Source organism: Marmota flaviventris, chromosome 1, assembly GCF_047511675.1.
Source record: "Marmota flaviventris isolate mMarFla1 chromosome 1, mMarFla1.hap1, whole genome shotgun sequence".
Classification (NCBI taxonomy): Eukaryota; Metazoa; Chordata; class Mammalia; order Rodentia; family Sciuridae; genus Marmota; species Marmota flaviventris.
In genome coordinates, this window is record NC_092498.1 from 118,890,958 (window position 1) to 118,907,315 (window position 16,358).

Below are 16,358 nucleotides of genomic sequence, written 5' to 3' on the forward strand. Positions count from 1 at the left end.
TAAGACTCCATCCTAGGTCCAGGCCAAGGAAAAGATAGTCATGTTCATGCAATACCAGTAATCAGACACCAGTGCCATTACCCTGTAAATATTGCTTGTATGTGTTCGGCATGAAGTCAGAGCTTACAACATAGGTGAGAAGTATTAGGGTTGACGAAATCAGGAGGAAGTAAGCTTTGCTTTTCAGTCTCATTAGAAAAAAAAAAAGAGGGGGAGCCAGACATGATGGTGCACTCTGAAATCCCAGTGTCTTCGGAGGCTTAGGAGGATCAGAAGTTTGAGGCCAACCTTGGCAACATAAGACCCTGTCCCAAAAATTTTTAAAAAGTATGGGATATAGTTTAGTAATAGACTGCCCCTGGTTTCAATCCCCAGTACTTCAAATAAAAAAGAGGGGAGGGAATTGTATTCAGGGCAGAGGAAGAGAAGCATCTCTACAGAGCGGGGAGTTTGTGGTTTTGTCTGTTGTTGATTGACAGTAACCAGAGAAAGGACTATTAAGCATGGAAGACACCTGTAATCCCAGCAACTCAGAAGGTTGAGGCAGGAGGATCACAAGTTCAAAGCCAGCCTCAGCAACTTATCCAGACTGTCTCAAATTTAAAAATTAAGAGCTGGGGGTATACCAAAAAGCATACACAAAAAACAAAAGAGAGACTAGAAAGCCTGGATTATGAAGATCCAGCAGGTTCATTGAGGGATTTAATCAACAAGGTGAAGTGACCAGGTTGACCTTTTAGAAGGATCACTGGTATGGAGGTTACATGGGAGAAGAAAGAGTCTAGAGACATAGAGACCAGTTAGGAGGCTGTTGCAGTGATCCAGGTAAGATGTGTTGGTAACCATGGTGATGGAGAGAAGGCAGGATTCTCAGAAATGGGCAGGGGGTGGGGGGAGGGAGGGAGGGAATGAGGGAACTCCAGAGAGGAAGGTGATGTCCAAGTTTCTGGTTTAGACCACTAGGTGAGTGCCGATGCTCTTCACTGAGGTGGAACATCCTGCAAAGGATGTTACCTTTCTGTTGGGGGGAGGGGTGCCTGGGCCACATGGATCAGTGGGGCCTGGGGTCTGGTGAACCTTCTCTGCTCAAGCATAATTGGTTCTGGTGAGTTTTTAGGATATCTTCATCCTGCTTCAACTCCTGTCTGGCTTAGGGTCAACCGGATGCACATCAGTCCCAACAACCGCAATGCCATCCACCCTGGGGACCGCATCCTGGAGATCAATGGCACCCCTGTCCGCACACTCCAAGTGGAGGAGGTACAGCATGTCTTGTCTGTCTTATGGGGGTGGGACATGAAACAGACCCTCTCAGAAGATTAGATTGTAGCCATTTCTTTGTCTTGGCACTGAGCCTGTGGCCACTAGTGACCTCCTTTGTTACTAGCAGGTTCTTAGGGCAGCAGATGACAGGGCTGCCAGAATGTCAGGCAGAGGTTACTCTGAGGCTGCTGGTATCTGGAGACCACCATTAGCCAAATGGAGCATTGGCCACAATGCTTGGCTCATCTGGGATGGCAGTGGATAGCCTGGGATGGGGCAGCCTGTGGGAGCCAGCCTTACACTGCTCTTGGCCATAGGTGGAAGATGCAATTAGCCAAACAAGCCAGACACTTCAGCTGTTGATTGAACATGACCCCGTCTCCCAGCGCCTGGACCAGCTGCGGTTAGATGCCCGGCTTTCTCCCCACATACAGAATGATGGACATTCTCACACCCTCAGCACTCTGGACACCAAGGACAATCTGGAGGGGACACTGAGGAGACGCTCCCTGAGGTGCCACCTCCCACCCCAGCTCTATTCTGTCCTGTGTTTCAACCTCCGAAGCTGAGCTGACTTTTGAAGTCCAGCAACATTAGAAGGAAACCTCTGGCCAGGAACAGGCTATGAGGGCTTATATTGACCCAGCTACCCTATGGGAATCACTTTTTATAGCCAAGGTCTATGCAGACCCAGCTGCTTGCCAGGTTTTCTTAGAAACAAAAGTTAGGCTCTCTCCACTGAATTCCTGAGCTAGAAAAGAAGTAGTGATGTTAAACACTAAAGGGCAACATGGAGGAAGTATGGGGCTCAGAACTGGGAGTATAGGCACAGGTAGGATTGAATAAGTATATATAATGAGCCAGGCACAGTAATTCATGCCTATAATACCAGTGACTCAGGAGGCTGAGGCAGGAGGATCACAAGTTACAAGCCAACCTGGGCAACTTAGTGATACCCTGTCTCAAAAATAAAGTAAAAAGGGATGGGGGTATAGGTCAATGGTAGAGGACCCTATGTTCAATCCTCAGAACTGCCAAAAAATAAAAAATATAGTATATATTAGGACTTTAAAAATGATAAAGCAAAGCAAGAGGTGAAGTCAAGTTGTTTTAGTTTGAGGAACCAATCACCCCATACCTCAGAGTCTGCCACATCTGTGGAAGGGAGCAATCACCTATGTGCAAGCCCCAAGTGGGAGGCTTATGGAAGAGGAGTCAGTTATCTCACATTTATATTAGGATTAAATGTGGAGAGGGACAGATTTGTACAGTGTTGGTTGGCCTAGGGTCAGCACCCAGTAAATGTGAAATATTATTAGGATCTTTAGAAATCCAGTTCTTTAGCCCCTGGTCAAACAGGCAGAGTTAGTCAGGGCCCTCTCAGCTGGCCTCTGTTGGAAACAGGATTCTTCCCACAGGTTGTTCCCATCACTCCTGGCTGACTTGGCGTCAGTCAGCATGATGGAGTTAGTAGAGGCAGAGCACCAAAGGCAGAGAAGGTCTATAAATGCATGACCTGGAAAAGGGAAGATATGGGGGGCTGGAGATCAGCTTAGATACCTTGAGGGCCATCATACAGGAGAGAGGGAATGACGGAAAGTAGATCCAGCAGGTCCATTATGTGCTCTTGTGGGCATGTTCAGTGGGAAGCAAAACAAAAGAGCAAGAACAAGCAAGCCTGTGTGGCAGGACAAGCCAAGAGCCACCCAACCTCAGTCCTCTCTGGGTATCCCAGTAAAGCAGGAGTATACCCCAGAAAGAAGTTTGCAGGGTTTCTGTTCACCTAGTGCTGTGATCTTCAGCCTCCTTGTCCTTTCTTCAGTAAATCAAAGTAACAGTCATCAATCATTACTGCTCCCAGATAATTTTGAATGGTAATATGCTGTCACTATAACCTGATTAGTAACTTGAATCAAGCAGATATGGGAGGTAGTCTATAATGCTGTAATATGTTGGACATTATAAATTAATATAATCTAGTTAATTCTTCCAGGTAGGAAGTACTCAGAGTTCCCCCTACCACCTTTTTTTTCCCCTCCCACTCTGTCTCTCTCTCTGTCACACACACACACACACACACACACACACACACACACCCAGTTTTGGGAATTGAATCCAGAGCCTCATGCATGCTAGACAGGTATTCTACCACTGAATTACATCCCTAGCCTCCGTATTTCCCATTTTGAATTTATTATGCTTAAATAAACTTCTGGTGTCTGCAACTCAAAAGTAGCATCTGTCGATATAAGAGCCCCTGCTCCCCAGTAATAATATCTGAACTACAGATTTTGGAACAAATGGATTTACCTGAGGTTTCTACCTTGAGGGTATTCTGACTGGTCTCTGAGGACTATCTCTTCTACCCTCATTTTTCCTCATCCTCAGGCGCAGTAATAGCATCTCTAAGTCCCCTGGCCCAAGCTCCCCCAAGGAGCCCCTGCTGCTCAGCCGAGACATCAGCCGCTCAGAATCCCTCCGCTGTTCTAGCAGCTACTCACAGCAGATCTTCCGACCATGTGACCTGATCCATGGGGAGGTCCTGGGAAAGGGCTTCTTTGGGCAGGCCATCAAGGTGAGCATAGACAGCAGCTTCTGTATTTTTCTGCCCCCCACCTCTCTTGCCTTCTTTTGGGGAGTCCACACTCCACACTGTGCAGGACATCAGGCCTCCTTGGCTGCAGTTTATGATATAAGGGTTGCCCTGCCCCACCCTGCCCTAGCCATCTAAAGGCAATGTCACTTCTATAGTGAGCTTGTAGCTCAGGAGACCAGGGTTGGGATGAACTTTTCTGTCAGTGGGGGTGTATAAAGTACCCACAGGCCCCAGTGCTGGTCATGCTGCAAGGAAGAGATGGGGGAATGGCTCCTGCCACCCTGTTTACCTGGTAAACAGCCCAGGGACTAACTTCTTTCTCTTTCTCTCCTCCTCCTCTGCTGAAAGCTGGGAGGGGGGGTCAGGTAAGCCATGTATCTCAGCTTGTGGGGCAGCGGGGCTGGAGAGTTCACCCCACCCACCCTGTTCCTTGGTGCATGTCTGTGGCACTGACCCTCCTGCTCCACCAGACTTCTGTTCACCCAAGTGACTCACTCCAGTACCAAATGACCAGAGCCCCTGCTTGGCTTGGCAGTGTCCCCTCCTGCCTCCTTCCCTACTTTCCTTCTCTGGATTCTTGCCTCTCCTCCGCGCATGCCCAGCTCTCCAGGGAAGAGGGTGTACTTCCCTCAGAGTCCCCTGTTGTCCCATGCTGTGTCCTCCACATGTGGACTCTGTTGGTCTTATGTGGCTCAGTGTATCTTCCAAGGGATGGGACAGCCAGTTGCTTAGTTTTTGTTTTTTTGTGGTGCTGGGGATTGAACCCAGGGCCTTGCGCATGCCAGGCAAGCACTCTATCATTGAGCTATACCACAGCTGTAGATTTCCACAAACAGTTCTCCAGAACTGCCTCTGGTTTCTGCATAATTAATAGTCATCCTCTCTGTAGGTGACACACAAAGCCACAGGCAAAGTGATGGTCATGAAGGAGTTAATTCGATGTGATGAGGAGACACAGAAGACTTTCCTGACTGAGGTAAGAAAGTAGGGTTGGAGCTGCCACTGTGCCTGTAGTCTATACCACTACGGGGAATGAGGCAGGAGGATTCCTTGAACCCAGAGTTCAGGGCCAACCTCAGCACTGAAGTGAGACCCTCTCTTTTTAAAAAAAGAAAGAGCCAGGCATGGTGGATCACACCTGTAATCCCAGTGGCTCGGGAGGCTGAGACAGAAGAATCGTGAGTTCAAAGCCAGCCTCAGCCACAGCAAGACTAAGCAATTCAGTGAGATGTATCTCTAAATAAAATACAAAATAGGGTTGGGGATGGGGCTCAGTGGCCGAGTACCCCTGAGTTCAATACCCAGTACCAAAAAAAAAAAAAAAAGCAGGGGGGCGGGGTCTGGGGGATGTAGCTCAGAGGTTAAGTTCCCCTGAGTTCAATCCCTGGTACCAAAAAAGAAAGGCTTGGGGGGAGGGAGGGAGGGAGGGAGAGAGAAAGAAAGTGGTGTAGGGGGTGGGATTTTAGTGTCACCATTGGAAGAGGGTTAGTGGTTTCAAGAGAAAACTTAGTTTGGAATCACTGTCTTAAAGACTGAGCAGCACTAGAGGAATATCTCTATCCCCGCTAAATTATAGCATAATTAATTTGTTCAATGAAAACTTATTTTAAAACAGCACAAAGCCAAGCATCATGGCACATGCCTGTAATCCCAGTGACTCAGACTGAGGCAGGAGGATTGCAAGTTTGAGCTGGCCTCTGGCAACTTAGCAAGACCCTGTCAAAATAAAAAAAATTAAAAAAAAAGAAAGGGGGGCTGGAGTTATGGCTCAGCGGTAGAGCACTTGCCTCGCATGTGCTAGGCCCTGGTTTGATCCTCAGCACCACATAAAAATAAATAAATAAAATGAACATATTGTGTCCATCTTCAACTAAAAAAAAGAAAAGAAAGGACTGGGGATATAGCTCAGTGTTAAAGCCCCCACCCCCACCCCTAGGTTCAAGCCCCGGTACTAAAAAAATAAACAAGCTGGGTACAAGGAATGTGATAACAAACAAGATGTGGTTCAGAGAAACTCTCAGACTATGAGAATGATGGATTTAAAAAACAGACCAGTTTAATTCCCCACTTAGTGCTACTGTCACCAACTGAACACCCTATAGGGTGCCTAGAATAGGACTCCCAGAAAACTGACACCCCTTGATAATCTATAGTTTTTACCATCCCTCCCACATTCCTCCATGGAGGAGCTTCAGTTGGGAATGCCTATATTCTAGGTGCTACTCCCCAGGCCTTTGTTTCACTCTTGGGCCCTTCCACTCCAATTCACCAGCAAAGTTCCTAGAAAGGCAAGATCCCAAGGGCCAAGCCTATAAGGCCGTCCCCATCCACATAGTGGTGTTCTTCCCTCTCCCTGATCCTAGTGCCTGGCCACATCATATAAGATAGGAGAGGGGCTGGGATTGTGGCTCAGCAATAGAGCGCTTGCCTAACACAGGTGGGACTGGGTTCAATCCTCAGCACCACAAATAAAGGCATTGTGTTGTATCTATCTACACCTAAAAAAAATAAATAAATATTAAAAAAAAAAAAAAAAAGATAGGAGGCAGGAGAGGCAGTTCATGCTTGCTGAGCTGACTCCCTGGCAGGTGGAGGGAAGAGGACTTGGTGAAAAGTTAGCCATCCACCCTCTGGCCTTCTACCCTCACCCAGGTGAAAGTGATGCGCAGCCTAGACCACCCCAACGTGCTCAAGTTCATTGGTGTGCTGTACAAGGACAAGAAGCTGAACCTGCTGACAGAATACATTGAGGGGGGTACACTGAAGGATTTTCTGCGCAGTGTGGTGAGCATACTGCCCCATAGTCACCAAGATCCTTGGCAGGCTGTTCAGAGTGACACCTGTGTCCCCAAAGATCATGTTGGGGGGAACAAGCACAGACAGGGAGGCTGCACTGGCATATGCATACTATGCTGACCCATGGGGCCTGCACCATTTGTGGCCACAGCCTCTGACTGGCATTCCCCCACCCTGCAGGACCCATTCCCCTGGCAGCAGAAGGTCAGATTTGCAAAAGGCATCGCCTCCGGAATGGTGAGTCCAATCTAAAATTCTGCCATCACAGGAGTAGGGAGAAGTGTGAAGATTCTGGACTGCTCTCGAAGACAGATACCCCTTCCTGTACATATTGTGTAGGCTGGGTCATTAAAGAGCTGTTAAATTTCTCTCTCAGTGCCAATGAAATTGCTTCTGGCCAACTGTTCTCAGCCCAAATCCTTTTCTCAAAGGATTCCAAATCTCTAAGGATAAATGGGGAATGGACCAGGTAAACTACAGAGGCAAACCATAGCACAAGATGGCCTGGTCTTGCTATCACAGAGGTGTTCAAGTGCTGAGAGCCCTTGAAGCAAGCAGAGACCTCACTGCCTAGGAAATCAGAAGGAAGAAATGAGTTCCCAATGAATTCTGAAGGATGGGCTAGAATTAGATTAAAGTGCACATTAGCAGAGAAGCCCAGAGATTTAGGTGATGACAGCAGCAAAAACCTGGGAGGATAAAGGAAGAAACTGTGTATATTCCCAGGAATTAATGATCCAATCTTATCAGTCTTTACAGTTGGCAAGTTCGAAGTGCTTCGTATGTGCCAGGCAATAAGCTGAGGGATTAACACATGTGAACATGTTTATTCTTCACAACCCTCCATTTCCAGATATGAAGCTGAGGCTAAATTTTTAGAGACAGGGCTGGAGTCCTGGGCTGGTTAGTCTGACCCATCCACATCTGAGATTTTAACCACTGCTCTTTACATGAGGTCCATGACGGCAGTATTAGTTTGAAACAGTAGATTAGAGTTCCTGTGTTTCAAAAGATAAATAGATTTTTGTAAAATATTTATTTTTTAGTTATAGGTGGACACAATATCTTTATTTTATTTTTATATGGTACTGAGGATCGAACCCAGTGCCTCACACATGCTAGCCGGGCACTGTGCCTCTGAGCCACAACCCCAGCCCAAGACAAATAGATTTTTAAGCACTTTTTAAGTAATGTTTCATTACCATAGCCTCATCTTTTCCAAGGTGAGTCTGGAATGGTCTGTAGATTGGGATAGAATTGGGAGAGTCTCAGAAGGGATTGTTGGAGAGGGACAGTAAAGCATTTCAGATTTCTAAATTAATGTACCAAAAATAAATTAATTAATAAATTAAGGTACCAACAGAGGAACATGATGGAGTCTAAATGGAGAAACTGTTTGGCAGTGAGAGAACAGGAGTTGGGGAAAGAGTCAGGGTAACTTGAGATACCTGATGTCGCAGTGATGGTCAGGGAAAATCTGGGATTGGGAAGGCCTTGCATTGGTGCCTCCTGAGACTGATCTGCTAGCAGAACCTTCCACCATCTCCTGATAGGAAACTATTTCTTTGAGGCAGCAGGTTAGGGATGGGCTGTTGGTCACCTAGTCATCTGCAGAAAAGGAGCAGCTGGAGTTGTGGGACAGAAAAAGCATCCATGTAATGGGTAGAAAGATGGCTTTGAGAAGGGCTGACACTGAGGAGGCTAGAAGGGAAAAAACAGATATACAAAGGTCTTAGGAGCAGGGAACATGGAAAAAGTGCCTACAGCCTTTGAGCAAGGCAGGCAACCAGATCATGAGCTCCAGTTTTGAGTGTGTTGCCCCAGGTGTGAACAGTTCCAGGAGGCTAGAGGCTGGAAGCAGCATTGCAGGGGCCTGGAGAAGGAGCAGTGGCTCTTTTTGCATTTGCAAGGGTAGAGAAGGAAAAAAGAAGTGATAAGAACCAAGGTGGAGCCCTGGAGAGGGAAAATAACTAACAGGAACTTGTTTAAAAACATTTAGATAGAAGAGGGAGAAGAGGGTGGGATGGGGATATGACTCAGTGGGACAGCACTTGCCTAGCATGTCTGAAGCACGGGTTTCCACCCCCAGTATGGGGGAGGGGGAATGGGTGAAGTTAAAGTATAGGTCGAGTAAGGAGAGTAGAGTCTCAGGGGAAAGGTGTCATGAACATAGAGCTAGTTAGACCAGGAAGGAGGTCACTTCTTCTTTATCACAGGCAGGAAAGGATCCAAAATGGCTGAAGTCAAGAGATTCAAGGTACGGGGAAAGGAGGGAGCTTACATCTGAAGGCATTCATTTCAGATGGCCTTGATCTAAGTAAAATGGGTAGAGGTGATAGGGAGCTGCAAGGGCCATGACCCCATGGCCCAATGGAATTGAGGACTTAAAGAGAGAGCAGTGAGGTCTTAGACCAGCTTTGTTAGTGACTGGTGAACAAAAAGATGGGCAGGAGATGGCAGCAGGGAGGGAGAGGAAACCCAGGCAGCCTTTGTCTTCCAGTTAGTGTTGGAACAAGAAGTAGCTGTGGCGGGGGCTTGAGTCCACTGTCCAGGTTAGGTTCTGAAGCTAGGCAGGGTTGCCCTGGGAATAGAGCAGTTTCCAGAATCAGAGTGTGGTTGGTTTACTGGCCTTTGACTGGTGTTTCTGTTCTAGGCCTATTTGCACTCCATGTGCATCATCCACCGGGATCTGAATTCACACAACTGCCTCATCAAGTTGGTATGTCCCTCACTCTGGGCCTGGCTGGAGCCTCCCTAGGGCCAGCCCTCCTGAATTCCACGTCACCAAGGAAGCTGAGCATGGGTTCTGACTTCAGGCTACAGGTGTTGCCTGAGGGCTCCTTATCTTGCCCTTCCTGCTGCTTACAAGGCACTCCTGTCTTTGGGAAGTTCCCAGACACATGCAGATACAATGTGACCTCTTTGAATTCTTTTAACTAGAAGGGACCTCATGGCTGGGAGAGGTGGCTCAGTAATAGAGCTCTTACAAGGTACTGGGGTTGACCCTTAACACTATAAAAAGTTGGAGGGACCTTAGAAGTTCTTTAATAGCATATAGAACCCTGATGATTTGCCATTTTTTGCCCCTGTAAAACAGCTCATTGCTAACCCTGTTTTATAGCATTTGAACCTGAAACCTCAATCTGAGGCTACAGAGCTAATAAATTTACAGTGACTAGTTTGAGGCTAGCATTCCTCCCACAACCCCTCAGCTGTGGTTGTTACACTATTGTTACTCCTATTGACTTGCAATCTGGCTTCCCTGGTGTCCACCAACCGGGTGTCCACCAACCGGCCCTAGCCCCCACTCTCTGGACCCACACAAAACATTCTTAATCCCTTCTCACATGACTGCCCTGTAGCTATCTCACCAAGTCACCCCCACTGACTGCCTCCACCTTATCATTTTCTCTCTTATCCTGGTTCTAGCAACTACCTCAAATCTTTTTTGGAAAAAGGCAGAACAGGAAAAAACAAAACAAATCCCTGTCCCACCTTTAAATTCCATTCTACAGGTTCCAGAGTCCTACTCCTCCAGGGTTGCTGTGGTTCTATTGTAAACCTTTTCTTGAGCTGGGAATCTGCCAACAGCATACACCAGACTGATAGAAATACAAACACACAGCCACATCTATTTTTACTGTGACTCTCCTTTGCTGTGTACCTTTGCTCCCTTTCTCTTGCCTATGCCCACACCCCACAGCCAGGTTTGAGAACATCCCCCACCAAGTCCTGACCTGGTCCTTGTCCAACCAGGACAAGACTGTGGTGGTAGCAGACTTTGGGCTGTCGCGGCTTATAGTGGAAGAGAGGAAAAGGCCCCCAGTAGAGAAGGCCACCACCAAGAAACGCACCTTGCGCAAGAATGACCGCAAAAAACGCTACACAGTGGTGGGAAACCCTTACTGGATGGCTCCTGAGATGCTGAATGGTGAGTCCTGAAACCCTGAAGGGAATGCCCCTGAATGAAAACAAGCCACATCTTGTAGCTGAGGCCCAAGAACTTCTGGGGAGGCCTGAGAAGTGTAGAGCCAGACATCCAGAGCTGGGGGCTTGATGATTTTTAACCTTCAGCAGGCCAGACCTTATAAACTCCTTCCTCCCTGAGCTTATGAGTGGGCGCTGATTATTGTGCTTGACATAGGGTAAAGTCTGGTTTCACAAAAGACTAGCTTTTGCACCCCAAGGGTGGCTGAGAACTCAGTGTATTCATTGCCCAACCTCAGCTTTTCCTCTCTCCAGGCTGAGAACTGAAGTATGGTGCCCCCTGGTGGATAATACTCAAACCAGCCCAGGCATTCTTGAAAGGCACAGGATTGAAAGGCCTGATACAATTCTTTTCAGAGTCTGAGGCCCAGAGAAGTTCAGTGGCTTGCCGTGGAACACACAGCTGGCTGAAAGCAGAATCTAAATGAATGTGGGTGCAATTCTTTTCCCCTGTACTATGCAGTTGCATCTGGGCAATGCTGTATAAAGTCTCTCCAAGGCAGGCCACTCAAAACTGAGTAGAAATGATTTTCAAATGGAACCCATATTGGGCAGCCTTTGGGGCATCCCCCAGAACCTGTTCTGTAGTCCTGGTTTTTGTCTCTGGTTTGGCTTGACCTTACACCCAGTGCAGAGCAGGTAAGAGATGTAAACTTAACAGCCTACTCTCCTCTATTCCCCAAGGAAAGAGCTACGATGAGACAGTGGATGTCTTCTCTTTTGGGATCGTTCTCTGCGAGGTGAGCTTTGGCACAGAGGCCAGGTCTGAGGCAGCAGGCCTAGCAGCCCTGCCTCATTTCATGTTTGAGGGCCTTTCCTCCTAGGGATGAATAGCTCACCATAAAATCAATGTGATATAAAGTTTTAGTATTTGTAATGCATTCCACATTTGAGTCTCATTGGTCCTATGAGAGGACTAAGGAGGTTGTTTCAGGTGAAGAAATGGAGGCTCAGAAAGGGGCAGTGGGTAGTTCTTAGTCACATGGAAGTAAGGGGCAGATGCTCAATTGACATCAGAATTCCAGTAGGAAGCCAGGTGTGGTGACACACACCTGAAATCACAGTGATTTAGCGGCTGAGGCAGAAGGATCACAAATTTGAGGCCTTGGAAGCTTAGCAAGACCCTGTCTCAAAAGTGTTTAAGAAGGCTAGGGATATAGCCCAGTGGTAGAGTTCAATACCCAGTACTGGTTTTGAAAAATTTTTAAAAATTACCAGTAGGAAAGGCAAAGGATTGTTCATGTGCTGTTAGTTTTTAGGCCAACTGTAGCCTTTTCCAATTCCCCTCTGTTCGTTGTTCCCCAGGACCTAAACCCATCAACTGGAAGTACCAACCCTGTGGTAGGAACCACTGGATACAGACTGAATCTTGGAAAGATTCCTGCCTTTAGCAATTTAGCAGTCATTCAGCAACAGAGCTCAGTATATCCCAAAGCACTCAGTCAACAACCTGCTTAGTCCTCTCATAGAACCAATGAGACATTTGAAGGCTTCTGTCATTTCCACAAAGTTGTGAGTGGGAAGGAAAGGAGAGACTAAGAGTGGTTACAACAATGAAGGAAAGTTTTTGTTGTTGTTTTAGTAATTTTCTTTGTGGAGTGCAGTGGTGCACAGCTTTAATCCCAGCTATTCAAGAGGAAAAGGCAGGAGAATCCCAAGTTCCAGGCTAGCCTGGGAAACTTAGCAAGACCCCCATCTCAAAATAAAATTTTTTTAAAAAAATTGCTGAGGATGTAGCTAAGTGGTAAAGAACTTGCCTAGCAAGTGGAAGGCCCTGGGTTCATTCAATCCCCAGTACTACCCAGAAAAAAAAAGATTCTTCTTTAATAGATGTCAATTGAGCATCTGCTGAGTACAAAGGATTAAACTGGTGCCAGAGTTTCAGACATGAATCAAACCTAGCCCCTCACCTCACAGAGCCTTGACTCTAAACACAGCCATAAGAGGAACAGGCAGGGCAAGTTGGGATGAGTGGAAGTTGGGAGCCTTTAGGTGCCAATTTAGAACATTGTCCTTCTGCTGTCTTCCATACCCTCCTTAGTAACCAGATTCTCCGTGGAAAGAGAGGTCTGGATTAGCAAATTCTAGAGAGATGAAAGCAAGCAGCTCTCTAACCTAGTTTTTACCACTCCTTTTGTGCATCCTTCTGTTCGCACACCAGCATCCCTTTCCCCTGCCATATAGCTGCCTTCTATAGTCCTTTCTAACCAGCTATTTTATCAACAGATCATTGGGCAAGTGTATGCAGATCCTGATTGCCTGCCTCGTACACTGGACTTTGGCCTGAACGTGAAGCTTTTCTGGGAGAAGTTTGTCCCCACAGACTGCCCCCCAGCCTTCTTTCCCCTGGCTGCTATCTGCTGCAAACTGGAGCCTGAGAGCAGGTTGGTATCCTACCCCTTTCTCCCAGCTTATAGGGTCTTGGGATGCTTCTCCAGCCTTAAGTCGCCTCCAAGATCTTCTCAGGCACAAGGGGCAGCAGAAGCATTGAGCTCAAGAATGCACCTGTCAAACCCTGAAGCTACCTGACAACTCTGACATATACCAGGTTTGAGGGGAGAGAGACAAAGGCATAGTATCAAGTGAGCTGGATGGGACACAGAGACACAGCTATTAAAGGAAAATTTTCTGGATTTTTTTTTTTATTCTGAATTACATCTCTAGTGCTGTTTTTTATTTTATTTTGGGACAGAGTCTCAACTAAGTTACCCAGACTGACCTTGAACTTGCAATCCTCCTGCTTCAGCTTCCCAAGTAGCTGGAACTACAGGCATGTGCTACCAAGTCTGACCTAAATCAAAGTTTAAAAGAAGAAATGTGGGGCTGGAGGTATAGCTCAGTGGTAGAGCCCTTGTCTAGATATGGCAGCCCTGGGTTCAATCCCCAATGCTACAAAAAAATTTTAAAGTGTTAGGGTTGTAGGTCAGTTGTTAAGATTGCTCAACTAGCATACGTGAGGCTCTAAGTTTGATTCCTCAGCACACCCCACCAATTTTTTAAAAATAATAATAGAAGAAAATTCACCTAAGCCATTCTAATACAAGTGACTTCATGCTTTTATATTTCCCTGTCCATAAATGTGCATTTTTTCATAGTAAATAAAATTTTTTATTTTGCTCTGCATTTTCCTACTTACTGCCTAGTCTTCTTCTTTATCACTTTTGTTGGCAACATGAAATACTATTAAGAGACTGAACGTATTATAATCTATATAATGTAAATGTTCAGGTTTTTCCAGTTCCTCATTATAATAGGTACTAAACTGGGAGTGTAGCTCAGTGTTAGAGCGCTTGCCTAGCATGCTTCAGGCCCTGGATTCAATCTCCACCACCCCCGGCAAAAAACAAAACAAAACAGTAGGTACTAACTACAATGAGCAACTTTATGCATTAATTTTTTCTTTTCTTTTGTTTATTTTTTTATTTACTAGTACCAGGGATTGAACCCAGGAGCATTTAACCACTGAACCACATGACCAGCCTGTTTTTTATTTATTTTTTATGTGGAGACAAGGTCTCACTAAGTTGCTTAGGGCCTTACTAAATTGCTATGGCTGGCTTTAAACTTGCCTCCTGAGCCACTAGAATTACAGGCATGTGCCACTGTGCCTTGCCCATTTATTCTTTTAAAAAGTCTTAAATTGGACATGGTGGTATACACCTATAATCCTAGCAACTTAAAGGGCTGAGGCAAGAGGATCACAAGTTTTGAGGCCAGTCTCAATAACCTAGTGACACCCTGTCTCAAAAAATAAAAAGGGCTGGGGTAGGGTGGGGCTGGGGATATAGCTCTATTGGTAGAGAGTGCTTGCCTCGCATGCACAAGGCCCTGAGTTCAATCCCCAGCACCCCGCCTCCCAAAAAGGGGGAGGCTTTGGGGGCTGGGGTTGTAACTCAGTGATAGAGCACTTGCCTAACACGTGTGAGGCACTGGGTTTGATTCTCAGCACCACATACAAATAAATAAAATAAAGGTCCATCGACAACTAGATAAAATATTTAAAGAAAAAAAAAAGGCTGGGGATTAGCTTGTAACTCAGTGGTACAGCACTTTCCTAGTATGCAAGGCTTTGGGTTCAATCCCTAGTACCATGCACAAAAAAATGTCTTCTTAAAATTGCCTTAATTCTTCTCAAGTGATGGCTTTCAATATTATCAGAGTTAGCCCACATCTTTTTTTTTAATAGTTATTATTTAGTTGTAGTTGGACACAATACTTTATTTATTTATTTATTTTTATGTGGTGCTAAGGATCGAACCCATGGACTTGCCATGCAAGGTGAGTGCTCTACCACTGAGCCACAACCCCAGCTCTAGCCAATATCTTTTTTAAGTTCATGCATTAGAAAACTAGAATCCTTGTTGTCTTCTTGCTATCAAATATCAAAAATCATGAGGCTTGCCAGGCACAGTGGCGCACACCTATGATCCCAGCGGCTCAGGACTGAGACAGGTGGATCTCAAGTTCAAAGCCAGCCTCAGCAAAAGCGAGGCATTAAGCAACTCAGAAACCCTATCTCTAAATAAAATACAAAATAGGGCTGGAGATGTGGCTCAGTGGTCAAATGCCCCTGAGTTCAATCCCCGGTACCAAAAAAAATCATGGGGCTTGCCAGATATGGTGGCATATGCCTATAATCCCAGTGACTCAGGAGGCTGAGGCGGAAGATCATAAGTTCAAAGCCAGCCTTGTTTCAAAAATAAAGTTAAGGCCTGGGGATGTAGCTCAATGACAGAGCACCCTGGATTCAATCCCCTGTACCTCAAAAAAAAAAAAGTCATAATCATAGTGCTGAGAATGTAGCCCAGTGGTAGAGTACTTGCATAGTATGTGTGAGATTCTGTGTTTAATCCCCAGCACCACACACACAAAAACAAACATTTATTATGTTGGACCAGGGATTTTTGGGTATTCCAGGCACACATTTCTACCACAGAGCCATATCCTCAGTCCTTCTAGTTCTTTTATAGTCCAAAAGACAGCAATCCTTCAATAACAACAGTGTTAACAACTTTAAAAAAAATTGTGGGGACTGGGGTTGTGGCTTAGCAGCAGAGTGTTCTAGCACGTGCAAATCCCTAGGTTCGATCCTCAGCCCCACGTAAAAATAAATAAATAAAGGTATTGTGTCCAACTACAACTGAAAAATAAATATTTAAAAAAATTGTGGAACTACACAATATTTGTTTGCTAATATCCGTTCTGAGTCATTCTAAATGCCTGTGTATATTCCAAAATATATATATTAAGTGCCTACCGTGTGCTAGGTGCAATTCTAAGTGCTTGAATTACAGCACTGAAAAAAACAAAGGTGCCTACCCTCATGGAGTATTCTAACAAGGAGATTGGGGCTGAGGATGTTGCTTAGTAGTAAGCACATGCCTCCCAAGGGGAGTTCATAAACAACAGAATATAAACTATATTGAATATTTAGAAGGTGACAAATGTTGTGAAGAAAAAGTCAATCCAAGAAAAGAAGATTGTTTAGGGTACAAATTTTAATTTTAAACATGGATTGCTGTCTTCTGGACTATAAGAGAACTAGAAGGGCTGAGGATATGGCTCTGTGGTAGAATGCGTGCCTGAAACACCCAAAATCCCTGGTCCAACATGATAAATGTTTTTTGGGGGGGCCTTGCTAAGTTGCACAAAGAAAGTTTTTTGGTTTTGGGGGCCAAGATTGAACGCAGAGATGCTTAACCACTGAGCAACATCC

The 16,358-nt window shown here is 45.7% G+C and overlaps 1 protein-coding gene across 5 annotated transcripts in view; it reads left to right on the forward strand.

Moving 5' to 3' along the window:
* Positions 1 to 16,358, forward strand: part of Limk2 (LIM domain kinase 2) — a 67,828-nt gene that overhangs the window by 49,336 nt on the left and 2,134 nt on the right. For 3 of the 5 annotated variants that reach the window (XM_027953384.2, XM_027953386.3, XM_027953385.2), the window contains 10 exons: positions 1,155 to 1,260; positions 1,581 to 1,777; positions 3,652 to 3,838; positions 4,749 to 4,835; positions 6,512 to 6,643; positions 6,836 to 6,892; positions 9,309 to 9,374; positions 10,412 to 10,586; positions 11,327 to 11,382; positions 12,869 to 13,026. In XM_027953384.2, coding sequence (XP_027809185.1) covers positions 1,155 to 1,260; positions 1,581 to 1,777; positions 3,652 to 3,838; positions 4,749 to 4,835; positions 6,512 to 6,643; positions 6,836 to 6,892; positions 9,309 to 9,374; positions 10,412 to 10,586; positions 11,327 to 11,382; positions 12,869 to 13,026 — 1,221 coding nt within the window. Of the gene's footprint in view, positions 1 to 1,154; positions 1,261 to 1,580; positions 1,778 to 3,651; positions 3,839 to 4,748; positions 4,836 to 6,511; positions 6,644 to 6,835; positions 6,893 to 9,308; positions 9,375 to 10,411; positions 10,587 to 10,897; positions 11,073 to 11,326; positions 11,383 to 12,868; positions 13,027 to 16,358 lie in introns of those variants that run through there. The other 2 variants (XR_003585190.2, XM_071615433.1) reach the window with 2 other exon arrangements.